At 44.0% G+C, this 12783-nt stretch overlaps 1 protein-coding gene across 1 annotated transcript; it reads left to right on the plus strand.

The window, feature by feature from the left end:
- The first annotated feature begins 6951 nt into the window (after positions 1-6951).
- LOC119328933 (beta-glucuronosyltransferase GlcAT14A-like) lies at positions 6952-12014 on the plus strand. Its single transcript, XM_037601923.1, has 4 exons — positions 6952-7790; positions 8507-8582; positions 8660-8775; positions 10995-12014. Exons 1-4 carry the CDS (start codon positions 7181-7183, stop codon positions 11507-11509), a joined length of 1317 nt encoding a protein of 438 aa, XP_037457820.1. The 5' UTR covers positions 6952-7180; the 3' UTR covers positions 11510-12014.
- The last annotated feature ends 769 nt before the right edge of the window (positions 12015-12783 follow it).

Consider the following 12783-nt stretch of genomic DNA (forward strand, 5'->3'; position numbering starts at 1 on the left):
CCAAGGGGGTGGAGTAGCCCCCAAGGCAAGTGGAGGCGTCCCCTCCCCTAGGGTTCCCAACCCTAGGCGCATGGGGGGCCCAAGGGGGGGCGCACCAGCCCACTATGGGCTGGTTCCCCTCCCCACTTCAGCCCATGGGGCCCTCCGGGATGGGTGGCCCCACCCGGTGGACCCCCGGGACCCATCCGGTGGTCCCGGTACAATACCGGTGACCCCGAACTTTCCCGATGGCCGAAACTACACTTCCTATATATAATTCTTCACCTCCGGACAATTTTGGAACTCCTCGTGATGTCCAGGATCTCATCCGGGACTCTGAACAACTTTCGGATTACTGCATACTCATATCCATACAACCCTAACGTCACCGAACCTTAAGTGTGTAGACCCTACGGGTTCGGGAGACAAGCAGACATGACCGAGACGATTCTCTAGTCAATAATCAACAACGGGATCTGGATACCCATGTTGGCTCCCACATGCTCCTCGATGATCTCATCGGATGAACCACGATGTCGAGGACCTAATCAATCCCGTACTCAATTCCCTTTGTCAATCGGTACGTTACTTGCCCGAGACTCGATCGTCGGTATCCCAATACCTTGTTCAGTCTCGTTACCGGCAAGTCACTTTACTCGTACCGTAATGCATGATCCCGTGATCAACCACTTGATCACATTGAGCTCATTATGATGATGCATTACCGAGTGGGCCCAGAGATACCTCTCCGTCATACAGAGTGACAAATCCTAGTCTCGATTCGTGCCAACCCAACAGACACTTTCGGAGATACTTGTAATGTACCTTTATAGTCACCCAGTTACGTTGTGACGTTTGGCACACCTAAGGCACTCCTACGGTATCCGGGAGTTGCACAATCTCATGGTCTAAGGAAATGATACTTGACATCCAGAAAAGCTACAGCAAACAAACTACACGATCTTTGTGCTATGCTTAGATTTGGGTCTTGTCCATCATATCATTCTCCTAATGATGTGATCCCATTATCAATGACATCCCCACGTCCATAGCCAGGAAACCATGACTATCTATTGATCAACGAGCTAGTCAACTAGAGGCTCACTAGGGACACATTGTGGTCTATGTATTCACACATGTATTACGATTTCCGGATAATACAATTATAGCATGAATAATAGACAATTATCATGAACAAGGAAATATAATTAGGGCATATTTCCAACAATGCGTCCCTAGAAAGTTTGAGCTCCAAATATATGATGATACAAGAAATAGATCAAGACTAAAATGAGTCTCTGGCCTTTTATCCCTATTTCGAGAAGGTGGGATGAGGTTGTGGTAAAGTAGAAAAAAATATCATCATGATGTTGATGAGATGCTTCGCTCCTGTGTTCCTAACATGGTAGGGGAGGATTTTATTGCCTCACACTTTGAAAAAGAATGAAAATTTCCCTGTGAGGAGTGCACACAAGTTGGCGCTACAGGAAAAGATGAACTTAGATGCCAGCAAAAATAGTGAAGTCGGGAATGGATATAGGAAAAATATGGAACCTTGTGTGGAAGAGTGATGTTTCTCCCAAGGTTAAAGTGTTTCCCTCAATGGCATCTTCTAACAGTTTAGCGGTTCGGACGGCCATACTTTGTCATCCCCAGATTTCTTGCAATATTTGCACCATTTTGTGGTATAGCTGAAGAGAATGCCTTCAATTAGGGATGAAAATGGAGTGGAAACTTTCCGTTTTTCCGGAGGAAAAATGGAAACGGAGAGAAAATATGAAAACGGAAACGGAAATTTGCAAAATGGAAGTAGAAATGGAATTTTTTATGCGGAAACGGAAACAAAAACAAAACGGTGTTTTCCGGTGGGACATGCATGGAAATGGAACTTTCCGTTTCCGTGAATATGGAATTTCTGTTTTTACTATAGACCTATAGCTGCTTCATAGCCCAACCACCAAAGAGAACACAATGACACAGTTAGTAGAATAGATCTAAGGCTCAACTTCTACTACCACACATGTACTCAGCTTGACCCTATACGCAATTGTCCGGTACTACTACAATACTATGCTAAGTTGCTAACATAATGATATTATTTTGTAGCCATGTTGACAACTCATTAAATTTGTTTGTTTTTGTGTGTATTTCTCTATGATTCAAGGGGTTTTTAAGTTCCGATCAATGCCTATTTCTGTTTCCGTATCCGCTTTGTATTCGCTCCATGTCCGTTTTCGGTAGTATCTGTTTCCGTATTCATTTCCGGGGTTTCTGTATTCGTTTCCGCTTCTGCAAAAAAATATGAAAACAAATATGATAGCACTCAGTTCCGTCCGTTTCCGCTCCATTTTCATCGCTACCTTCAATGATCTTTTGCTAGTTGTTCTAAGGCACGGGGCTTCGTCTCGCAGTTCGCTAAATTTGGAATTTGCCTACCGGGGGTTTTCTGAAATGAGAGGGAAAGGATTGGCTACTCCTCCTGCTTGATAAGGTGGATGTGGAGGTTCATACTCAACTACTCCTTTTATTCTAGCGAGCTTCACACTTAAGAAATAACATGATCTTGGAGGATGGGAAAGCTTATATCTCGATGTCGGTTAATTTTTTAGACAACTCGTGGACAAGTTTCAAAGGCTTATAATATTATCTAGTATGTTAAAGGTAAACATGCTATGCATCAAACTAGTCACTCTTCACCTATCTAGACCATTTCAAATTGGGAGGCATTGTAGGTTCTGTCAAGATTAATGTTGATGTTAGTCTTGTAGAGGACGCAATTACCGCTACTAGGGTTGTGGTACAAGATCATGATCGATTGGTGCTCCTTTCATCTTGGGAATTTCTTTTGCCTGTTCAAGCATTGAGGAAGCTAAACTCCAAGCATGCATCATGGGACTTTACATGTCGGTTACGCTAAACAAGCCTACAATGGTGGAAACTGACGGTCTTTTGTGAAATTTTTTTTTTGTGTGATGATGTTCTTCACAGGTCGCCTCGTGGATTTAAAATAGAACCTTGAGGTTCTTGAGCTAGTCTCTCAGTGCTCCATTGGGAAGATAAGCAGGGGAAAACAAAGTGGCTCACGAGATAGCTAAATTTTATCTTCATAATAGGGCAAAAGGGTTGTTAGCGGGTGATGTCCCGTCCTACATGTCAATTTTTCTAATAAACAAGTGTAACACATTGTATTAATTAATATATGATGGGGAGTATGTTTTGGCTTTCTGGTCCATTTGCTCCCGCATGAACAGTAAATTCAAAAAAATAGTAATTTTTTTTGACTTTTTTGTAGATGTTTGTGTTAGTATCGCAAGTATGCTTGACAATTTTCATACGAAATGGAGTAGCAGTGTTTCGTTGGCGAAAGAAAATCAAATTTGGGTGTAACATTTGGGTTTCAATTTTTTTTGCGCATGCCAAAATGCTTTACCCTTTGACCTAAAAATTTGCAAGTAGCATTTGGATGTGACTATGAACACATCAATTTTTTGTGGGATTTTTTTTACATTTCAAAAATCATTTTTTGCACGCAGGAGCACATGCACCTGGGAGCTGCATTGGATTTCTGATATATGGTGTGGTTTTCAAAAAGATCTAAAGTGAAATAATGGGTATAAAATAACACTATACATGTACTTTGTGATAAATCTAGGAAAACTATTCACCTAAACTGGGATATTTCCAGTTTAATAATCAAATTCACAAGCTTGACTGCGTCTTTACTACATAACATGTGGTACTAGTATGAGTTATCTTCAAGCATTCAGTACAACATGTGATGATTTATGCCTCTAAAGTATGTAGTGTTACTATTCATCACCCAGGATGCGGAATAAGTTATTCTTCACCCGAGGTAATCTTACGATCATTTCATAATTAAATTATGTTTCGAATTCAAATAGTTACATTCTATTGATTCACTACGTAAAATTTGATATAAGAAAATAAAAATATAGGTCATAAGACAAGAAAATTTGCAGTTTATGTGTATTTTAGACTATGTTTTTACGTTTGTAATTTTACATAACATAAAATATTTTTTACGCCGATTATATATTTTCTTACGATCCCTTTTTGCGTCGGAAATAAGACAAAACTTACGGAACGTAAATTACGGTGCATTGATGGTAAAATAGAGGGGGGTGAAGAATAACTATTCCTCATCCAGGGTGACGAATAGCGCGACCCCTAAAGTATGTGATTATATAGCAAAAATGCTTTTACAACATCACCTCATTGTACATATCCCTATCCTTATGTTTGTCTTTGCTCTAAAGTAACTATCTTGAAGAAATGGTGTAAACTATTATTGTATTGATTTCTACGGCTTGACACCATTTGGTTGTGCACATCCTTATCATTTTGCTTATCTTTGGTGTAAAGTGCATGTCTTCGGAAAATAGACTAACAGTTAAATTGTCATCTGGCTGAACTGTAACATTAAACTCCACTTTTCATCGTTTGATTATTATATGTATCCTTGTCCTCACGTCTATCTTTGGAATTGTCCATCGAAAAAAGAAGTAAATGTCATTTTGTTGTAATATTTAAGTTGATATGCGGTGGAGTTGTGGATAACAAACGAGCAAACATGATTTTTTTTCAAAGATAGTGCATTGAAAGTTCATACCAGGCGAGATATTAACAGAAGGACTCTAAATCTCTAACAGGGGGAGAACATGCTCTCCTAGTGCCCCTGACGTGAACGATTGTTTGCTTCCGGAGGCTCAAATGAGTGAACGACGTCGTTCTCTCTGGGAGACTTTAGCCAGTGAACGACACCCCACATCCTCTTCCCCACACACCGCTAGAGGATTGCCATGATGCACCATGTTGTGGATAGAGAATATGGCATGTTGCAGTAGAGAAACTTGCCATGTGTTATGATTTGCTATGTTGTGGCAGAGAAAATTGACATGATATACAACGGAGGGTTTCCCACACGTTTAGGATTTACCATGCTACATCAAATATTTTTGCCTCATGATCATGGTTTGCCATGTTGTAGCAGAGAATTGCCATGTCATAGAATAGAAAACTGCTTGCCATGTTGGTATAAAAAGTATGCCACGTTGTAGCAAAAAGATTTGCCATGATACAAAGTAGGAAGTTACAACGCATGTCCAGGATTTGCCATGGTACAACATAAAAGAATGCCATGGTACACAAAGAAGTTGCCACACATTTTTTTTGTAGTTGTCATCCTAGACAGAGAGGACTTTGCAGATGCATGTCTTGTTTTCTCTTGGGGGTGGATGGAGGGTACGTTTGCGTCGTTTTCTCTAGGAGGTTCAAACGAGCGAACAACACACATACGGGGAATTGCCACGTGTCATCGCGTTGACATTCACGCATGGGATCAGGCGCACCATAGAGCATTCGTTCAGAATTCCAGGAGCACGCTCGCTCTGCCACATTTGAGTAACAGAAACATAATATATGTTCGTAAATACACTTTTGACCGATGTTTTTTATATGCATATGCTAGTTAAAACATGTAATAAGATTATATATGCAATTTTCATGAGAAGTATAAGATATATTTAACCTAAATAGAAAATATTGTTTCTATTTAATAATGAAAGTTACCAAGTTTTAGTTTAATAAGATTATGCTTCTATGTTTTCTGGAAGAACAGACTACTAATGATTTATAGCAATCAATGATGTAAGCCTCTAAAGCATTTTTTACTAGATTTTACTTTTGCGACAGCATCTCTATCCTTACTTTTGTCTTCAATCCAAAGTAACTGCCCTAAAAAATCTCTAGTAACTGCCAAAGTATAGTAGTATTAAATTCTACTACTCACCATGTCATTATACACACACACATGCCTATCTATTTTGTCTATGTTTGGTCCAAAATAATAGTCTACCATTACATTTTACTCCACTTGGCTCCTCAAGCTGACCGGGCGGACAACAATGCTTGGTCATAAAAACATGACCCAGTCGGGTAAGAGTGTGTGCACCGGTGGATCCGAAGGACGCACTCCCTCACGGCAGCGAAGACTGACACACGGCTGCTCCGCCGCAAAAATGACAAAGCGTCCCGCCTCACCAAGGCGAAGGCGGCCCAACTGGCCAAGGAGCATGACCGCACGGTCCAGAGGATGTCCGATGACAAATCTGCTCGTTCTCCGACTTGGGCCTCATTGACGGCTCCAGCTCCGACGACAACGCCACTCCAGCTGCTGCTGAAGGACAATGGTCGGCGAGGAAATGATGATTTCCTCCGCCCTTCTCCGTCTATCTGTTTTATCTATTGTTTTTATGTTTGAGTAGCGTCCGACGATGAAAACTTATTCTTTTGGTTGCCCGATTACTGCAGCGGTGTGAATTCGATTCGAATTATGTTTGTTTGTTCCTAGTTTGTTGATCTACATAGGTTTATTGACTATGTTGCATAAATTGCATAGATATAAATGTTTGAGTATGAGGGAGACGGCTAAGACAAGCAAAATGAGGGGTGATCGGTCACGGGTCATGATGAATGTGCCGAGCGCGTATGCGAGTGTTTGAGGGGCTGGATTAGCTACTCGCGGTTGCAGATGCTCTGATCCTCACGTCTATCTTTAGAAGTCGGAAGAAAAAGTAACTGTCATCTGACAGCATAGTTTTTAAGCTGGCCTAGGATGGAGTACAAACAAATCAAACATCGAAAGTTCATCCTAGATGAGGGCATCTCGCACCCCGTTGGGCACCGAAATTCCAAACCCAGCCCCTCACTCCACTGATCCACCGGGCGGTGCGCATTGGCCAACCCGACTCGAGTCAACTCGTCCGTCCCACCGTCAGCAGGCACGCACGCACCAACCGGAGGGCTGCACGGCTTCCCCCGTAGATTTTTGCGCTTAATTCCGCGCGACCTCCTCCGGCCTCCTCGTCTCGTGACCCGCCCCTGCCGCCCCTGGAGAGAGGGAGGAGAGAGAGGAGAGGAGAGGGGAGCGAGCGAGCGGTAGTCTCACCACCACCAGCACCACCCCCACCCCACCCCACCCCACCCCCCACGACACGCCACAACACCAACACCAACCGTCGCCGGCCACATTTAATCCCGCACCACCACCGCCGCCGCGCGCCCCGGCGACTGATCCCCACGGACGCAGCGCGATCCCGCCGGACGCCAGGCCGGACGAGGAGGAGGAGGGGGCGGACAGGTGGACACGCAGATTGAGAAGGGGGACGGGGCGGGCATCGCGATGATGGAGACCAAGCCGCCGTCGCCGGGGAGCGGGGGCGGATCGGCGCCGGGGGTGCACCACCACAGGCGGTGGGCGGCGCCGCTGCTGGCGTCCGTGCTGCTCTCATCGCTCCTCATCTCGGCCTCCCTCTTCTTCTCCTCGTCGCGGGCGCTGCTCCTCTCCTTCTCCCCGCTCCCCTCCGCGGCCCCCGGGGAGCCGCTCTTCGTCGAGGCCAAGCTGCGGCAGCAGCAGCAGGAGGCGCGCGCCCGCCCGCACCGCGCCGTGCCCAGGATCGCCTACCTCGTGTCCGGCTCCGCCGGGGACGGGGTCGCGCTGCGCCGGACGCTCAGGGCGCTCTACCACCCGGCCAACCGCTACGTCCTGCACCTCGACCTCGAGGCGCCCGCCGCCGAGCGCGCCGAGCTGGCCGCCGCCGTGCGCGCAGACCCCGTCTACTCCCGCTTCCGCAACGTCAAGGTCGTCACGCGCGCCAACCTCGTCACCTACCGGGGCCCGACCATGGTGGCCAACACGCTGCACGCCGCCGCCATCCTCCTGCGCGACGGCGGCGACTGGGACTGGTTCATCAACCTCTCCGCCTCCGACTACCCCCTCGTCTCGCAGGACGGTAAGCGCAGGCAGATGCGATCTGCAGCCCCACCTCAATTCCGCGATTGGATCGCACCAACGCGCCACCTCCGATCCGAATTTCGCGGTTCCACGGGCGATCTCTGCTCGCCCTCGCGCCGATTCCGGCGAGATCGAATCCATGCCGCGGTCACTGGAGGCCACTATAGGACTCCAATTTTCAAACTGGACGCCGGTGGTTATGTCGAACTGTCGGGGAAAAAGACGCGATTTTTATACGCTTATTAATTGAAGTGCCTTGTCTAGGTTAATTTATGCACAGTTGCTTCCACTGCTTTGGGGATTTTGTTGGATTTGATCGCCTCTGTCCGTTCTAGGTGGTATATGGGGGAGTAAGCCACATATTTGGGCGTTTCTTTCTTTATATGGATGCTTCTGCTGGTCTCTCCTCCTCAACCCAATTTTGCCTCACCTTTCCTGTGTCGATCTACTCCTGTATTGGATTGTTCTGGATTGTTCTACTTGTTCATGGGAATAAAGTGGGTCGTTCCAAATTCGGTATCTGCCCTGTGCTCATCTTCCTTTCTGCAGTGGTGCCAGCTTAGATGCTATGCCTACCACCCCACTTGGATTTAATTATTAGGATTTGTCTTTAATTATTAGGATTTGTCTTTGAGGAAGCAGATAGTAGGACTTTATATAGGATTAACATAGCACAGCTCCCTGTTTATCTGACTTCTCTTGCATTATTTGCAGATCTGTTGTATGTGCTCTCTGGCCTGCCAAGGGAGCTTAACTTCATCGAGCATACCAGTGACATCGGATGGAAGGAGTAAGCATCGAATTTTGCTCAAAGTGCTGTTATTTGTTCACATACAAGTTGGGCGCTGGCTAAATGTCTCTGTGCAGGTATCAGAGGGCAAAGCCCGTGATCGTCGACCCAGGCCTATATAGCCTGCAGAAGTCCGATGTTTTCTGGATCACAGAGAAAAGAAGTGTGCCGACCGCATTCAAGCTCTTCACTGGTAAATGCCTCCTCCTTAGTGGCTAACGCAATGTGTGAGCTATATCGTTTGTGTTATTCGTTTTTCTGCACTTGCGCCATCTCGTGTATTTTTCTCATTTTAGTTGCTAAACCATGCATTTACATTCTTGTGTCATTTACATTTAATTATTATTTCTTAGTGAAATTATGTTCGACTCCCTCCGTCCAAAATAAGTGTCGCTGAATTTGGGATGGAGGGAGTACTATTACTCAGACCTCATCCTATTGCTGCTTACTGAATATGCTTGAGAGGCTTGCATAAGGAACACTTCTGTTTTACATCTTTGTGTTAAAGGCTTACTCTTTTTGGTAAGCACGAGCCATGATATCAGCTCTTATATGACAGTGTTCTCATGTTTTACTAGTTCAGTGGTTAAAACATTTAGTGCCCACTTGAAACCTAGTTTTACTAGTGTAATGTTCCATCATTTAATGCTAATTATCACTAGTACCTAGTAGTATTTCTGGAAACTTGCATTAATAAATACGAGTATATTCTTGTCACTTCCTATATCACCAGAATCTCTCATTATTGAGTGTCAAGAAATGATTAGTAATTGCTCCCTCCGTCCCATAGTGTAAGACTAGCCACAATGGGGAGTAACTTATGCATGTTACTAGTCTATGTTACTACCTCTATAGTCGGGAGTAACATATGTATGGTGTCATGCAACACTTCATTTATTAGGTTATAAACTCATCTTGCCTTGATATGTGTGATGTTACTCATACTACTAGTAACTAGCTATGTTACCACATGTCTCTCTTTCTTCATTAATTGTTTGCCACATCATCTATTTTATCTAGATATGTGTGATGTTACCACCTATGTTACTCCCACTGTGGGTAGTCTAAGACGTTTTTTGACACTACTAGTGAGTGTCAAAAAACATCTTACATTATGGGACGGAGGGAGTAGTTTGGAAGCAGATGGTACATCATAGTGTGCGCACTTTATTCCCTACATCCAGAAAGTGGTAATATCCTTAGAAGATATCACTTGAGGTGGCGCTGATAGCTTTCATTGTAGTTCTTCAAGTGTGCCGCACAATGCTGTTATGTAGTTCCCCAGGCATAAAAAGTCTGCTTTTAAGGGTACTACATTTAGAATATCTAGGCCGGTGTTATGTTTTTGCTCCGCTGATGTCTTTAGAGGGACTTTCCCCTCTATAGAGACAGAGTAACTTTGGACCAAAGATGGCACAAGTAATAGCTATCTTGATTCCTTTTAAGTAAGCACCATCATGAACCAATTGATCATTTTAGAACATTATTTTTTGTTTAGTAACCTGATTCAATGGGAATTCTATTTCTACAAGTTGAGTTTATCTAAACATTTATATCATGCATCAAAACTATATACTGCGCTTGGTGTTGATTGATAGCACTGCAATCATCAATTGTTGTGAACCTAGAGTCACAACAGAATAACTACGTGCTCAAGAAAGCCACGTGCCATGGCTGAGGAGATTAGCTGATTAGATACATATGAAATGAGAGAATATGTCGGTTCTTCTTTGCTTGAATCATTATCAAATGCATGCCATCCATACTGTGAATGTTTGGCCTTTGGGCTTAAGGCCTTTCCCAACACAATACAATTCCTGACAGATATGCTGATCCAATACTCTTCCGTAAAATAGCTCTTTCTCTGTTTGGACTCCCTGCTGCTAGTCCTGGTCATTGGTCAGACTCTTCCCCCTCTCACCCCCTGCCGTGGCTGTGGTAGAATGGCACTCTCAGTCCTCGTCTCCCTACCTTTGCCTCCATCACCTTGGACAGTTATCATCCTGCATTGGCAATAACATATTCCCATTGCACAACTGATGTTGCTATTGTGGCATGGCAATCCCCATTTCGCAAGTCATTGCTTAAAAAGTGACTAAAATTGTGTTTGCCCATACCATGATACGCTCTCAGTAAGTCTTACCACTGTTATTAAATTACCTTGTACATGATAATTAGGCATCAGCTTTACATACTGCTCTTTATTTATGTAATCGTCCTTGCATTTTAGTTTGTAGTACTTCTGGTAGATCAGACTACAGCTAATTGAAGCATCCCTGTATCGCACCACTACTAGTTAGTTCTTGCGCAATTCTGTTGTATTACATGTGGTATTCATAATTCTTTATTTTTCCCTCCACTTTGTACTTGTGGAATGTTAATACATGTTTTGCTCCATTTATCATATTTCAGGCTCTGCATGGATGATGCTTACTCATCGGTTTATTGAATACTGCATATGGGGATGGGACAATCTTCCAAGGACAGTCCTGATGTATTATGCCAATTTTCTCTCTTCTCCGGAGGGTTACTTCCACACAGTCATCTGCAATGTCCCAGAGTTCCGCAACACCACAGTCAACCATGACCTGCATTTCATTTCCTGGGATAACCCACCAAAGCAGCATCCTCATTACCTCACCCTCAATGACTTTGACGGTATGCTTAGCAGCAATGCTCCCTTTGCAAGGAAGTTTGGAAGAGAAGACCCTGTCCTAGACAAGATTGATCAGGAAATACTGGGCCGTCAACCCGATGGATTCGTGCCCGGTGGATGGTTGGATCTGTTGAATACAACAGTGAAAGGGAAACAGTTCAGCGTCGAGCGTGTACAAGATCTCCGCCCGGGGCCTGGTGCGGACAGGATAAAGAAACTCGTCACAGGCCTGCTCACCGAGGAAGGCTTCGATGACAAGCATTGCGTATAAAAACTTGATGGTTCGAGGGTAGGTTTCTTTTGTCAAAATCTGAGCGGTTGAGCCACTAGCTAGTCATTCTACTAGCTGAAGAAACGGCACACAGTGTCGACAGTCCGCACGGATGGAGTGATCTGATAGGTGTTCCTTATAGACAACCACTTCTGAGTTGAGTTACCGTACAGCAGGATTCCACGACCGCCGTAGCAGGCAGAGATTATACACCACTAATAGCTCATTAGGTTATGTTAGAAGAATATATCATATTAATAATATTGGAATTTTCCGGTCTCTCAGCGCTGCGGGCTGTTGTCCAAGGTGGTCCATTCTTCTTGTAGAAACCGTTTGGGCTCGATCTACCTTAGGAAGGAGCCTACAAGTGCATGAGATTTCGTTGTATTAATTGTGGATTCCTCCAGGCAAACTGCTACGTTTTGGTTGCGTACATGTATTCTTTGATTATTTTTCTTTCTCCCACGGCTGAGTATACAAAATTATCTTATGCACTGTTTCTTCTTATTCTTTCTTTGGTAAAGGTGCATACTCCAAAATATTTGTCGTGATTTTAGTTCAAATGTGATATGTGCTGTTGACAACTGGAATATCTGATGTTTGCATTGCTGTATCTGTTGACAACTGGAATATCTGATGTTTGCATTGCTGTATGAAACACCTCCTGGGTGTCAATTAACAGACCTGATGTGTGCAGGAATGCACCGTCAGTTTCACACCTTTTATTGTGATATGTGCTGTTGACAACTGGAATATCTGATGTTTGCATTGCTGTATCTGTTGACAACTGGAATATCTGATGTTTGCATTGCTGTATGAAACACCTCCTGGGTGTCAATTAACAGACCTGATGTGTGTAGGAATGCACCGTCAGTTTCACACCTTTTATTCGCTGACGATTCTCTGATTCTCATGAGGGCAGATATGTTAAATGCTACTTCCTTACAGCGAGTGTTGGAGACTTATTCTGTCAACTTGGGCTAGTTTGGAGACTTATTGTGTCAACTTGGGACAGTTTGTAAGTGTTGGTAAATCAAGCATATTTTTTAGTCCAAATACTCTGATGCAAACTAGAGATGAGATGTGCCAGGAATTAAACATTATCAACCAAGCTCTCTCAGATAAGTATCTTGGATTACCTGCAATGGTGGGAACAGATAGAAGCTATAGCTTCGAATACTTTTGTGAAAAAAAATCAAGAAGCTTCTGAAGAGGTGGATGGAAAAGCAACTGTCAACGGGAGGGAAATAAATTTTGTTAAAGGCAGTGGCTCA

This window comes from Triticum dicoccoides, chromosome 7A (assembly GCF_002162155.2).
Source record: "Triticum dicoccoides isolate Atlit2015 ecotype Zavitan chromosome 7A, WEW_v2.0, whole genome shotgun sequence".
Lineage (NCBI taxonomy): Eukaryota > Viridiplantae > Streptophyta > Magnoliopsida > Poales > Poaceae > Triticum > Triticum dicoccoides.

Bases quoted from the DNA above. Each gene is read 5' to 3' on its own strand.
- LOC119328933 (XM_037601923.1), top strand. From the start codon at position 7,181: ATGATGGAGACCAAGCCGCCGTCGCCGGGGAGCGGGGGCGGATCGGCG. The intron at 8,583-8,659 runs GTAAGCATCGAA...GTCTCTGTGCAG, and splicing joins AGTGACATCGGATGGAAGGA to GTATCAGAGGGCAAAGCCCG. The intron at 8,776-10,994 runs GTAAATGCCTCC...ATCATATTTCAG, and splicing joins CGCATTCAAGCTCTTCACTG to GCTCTGCATGGATGATGCTT.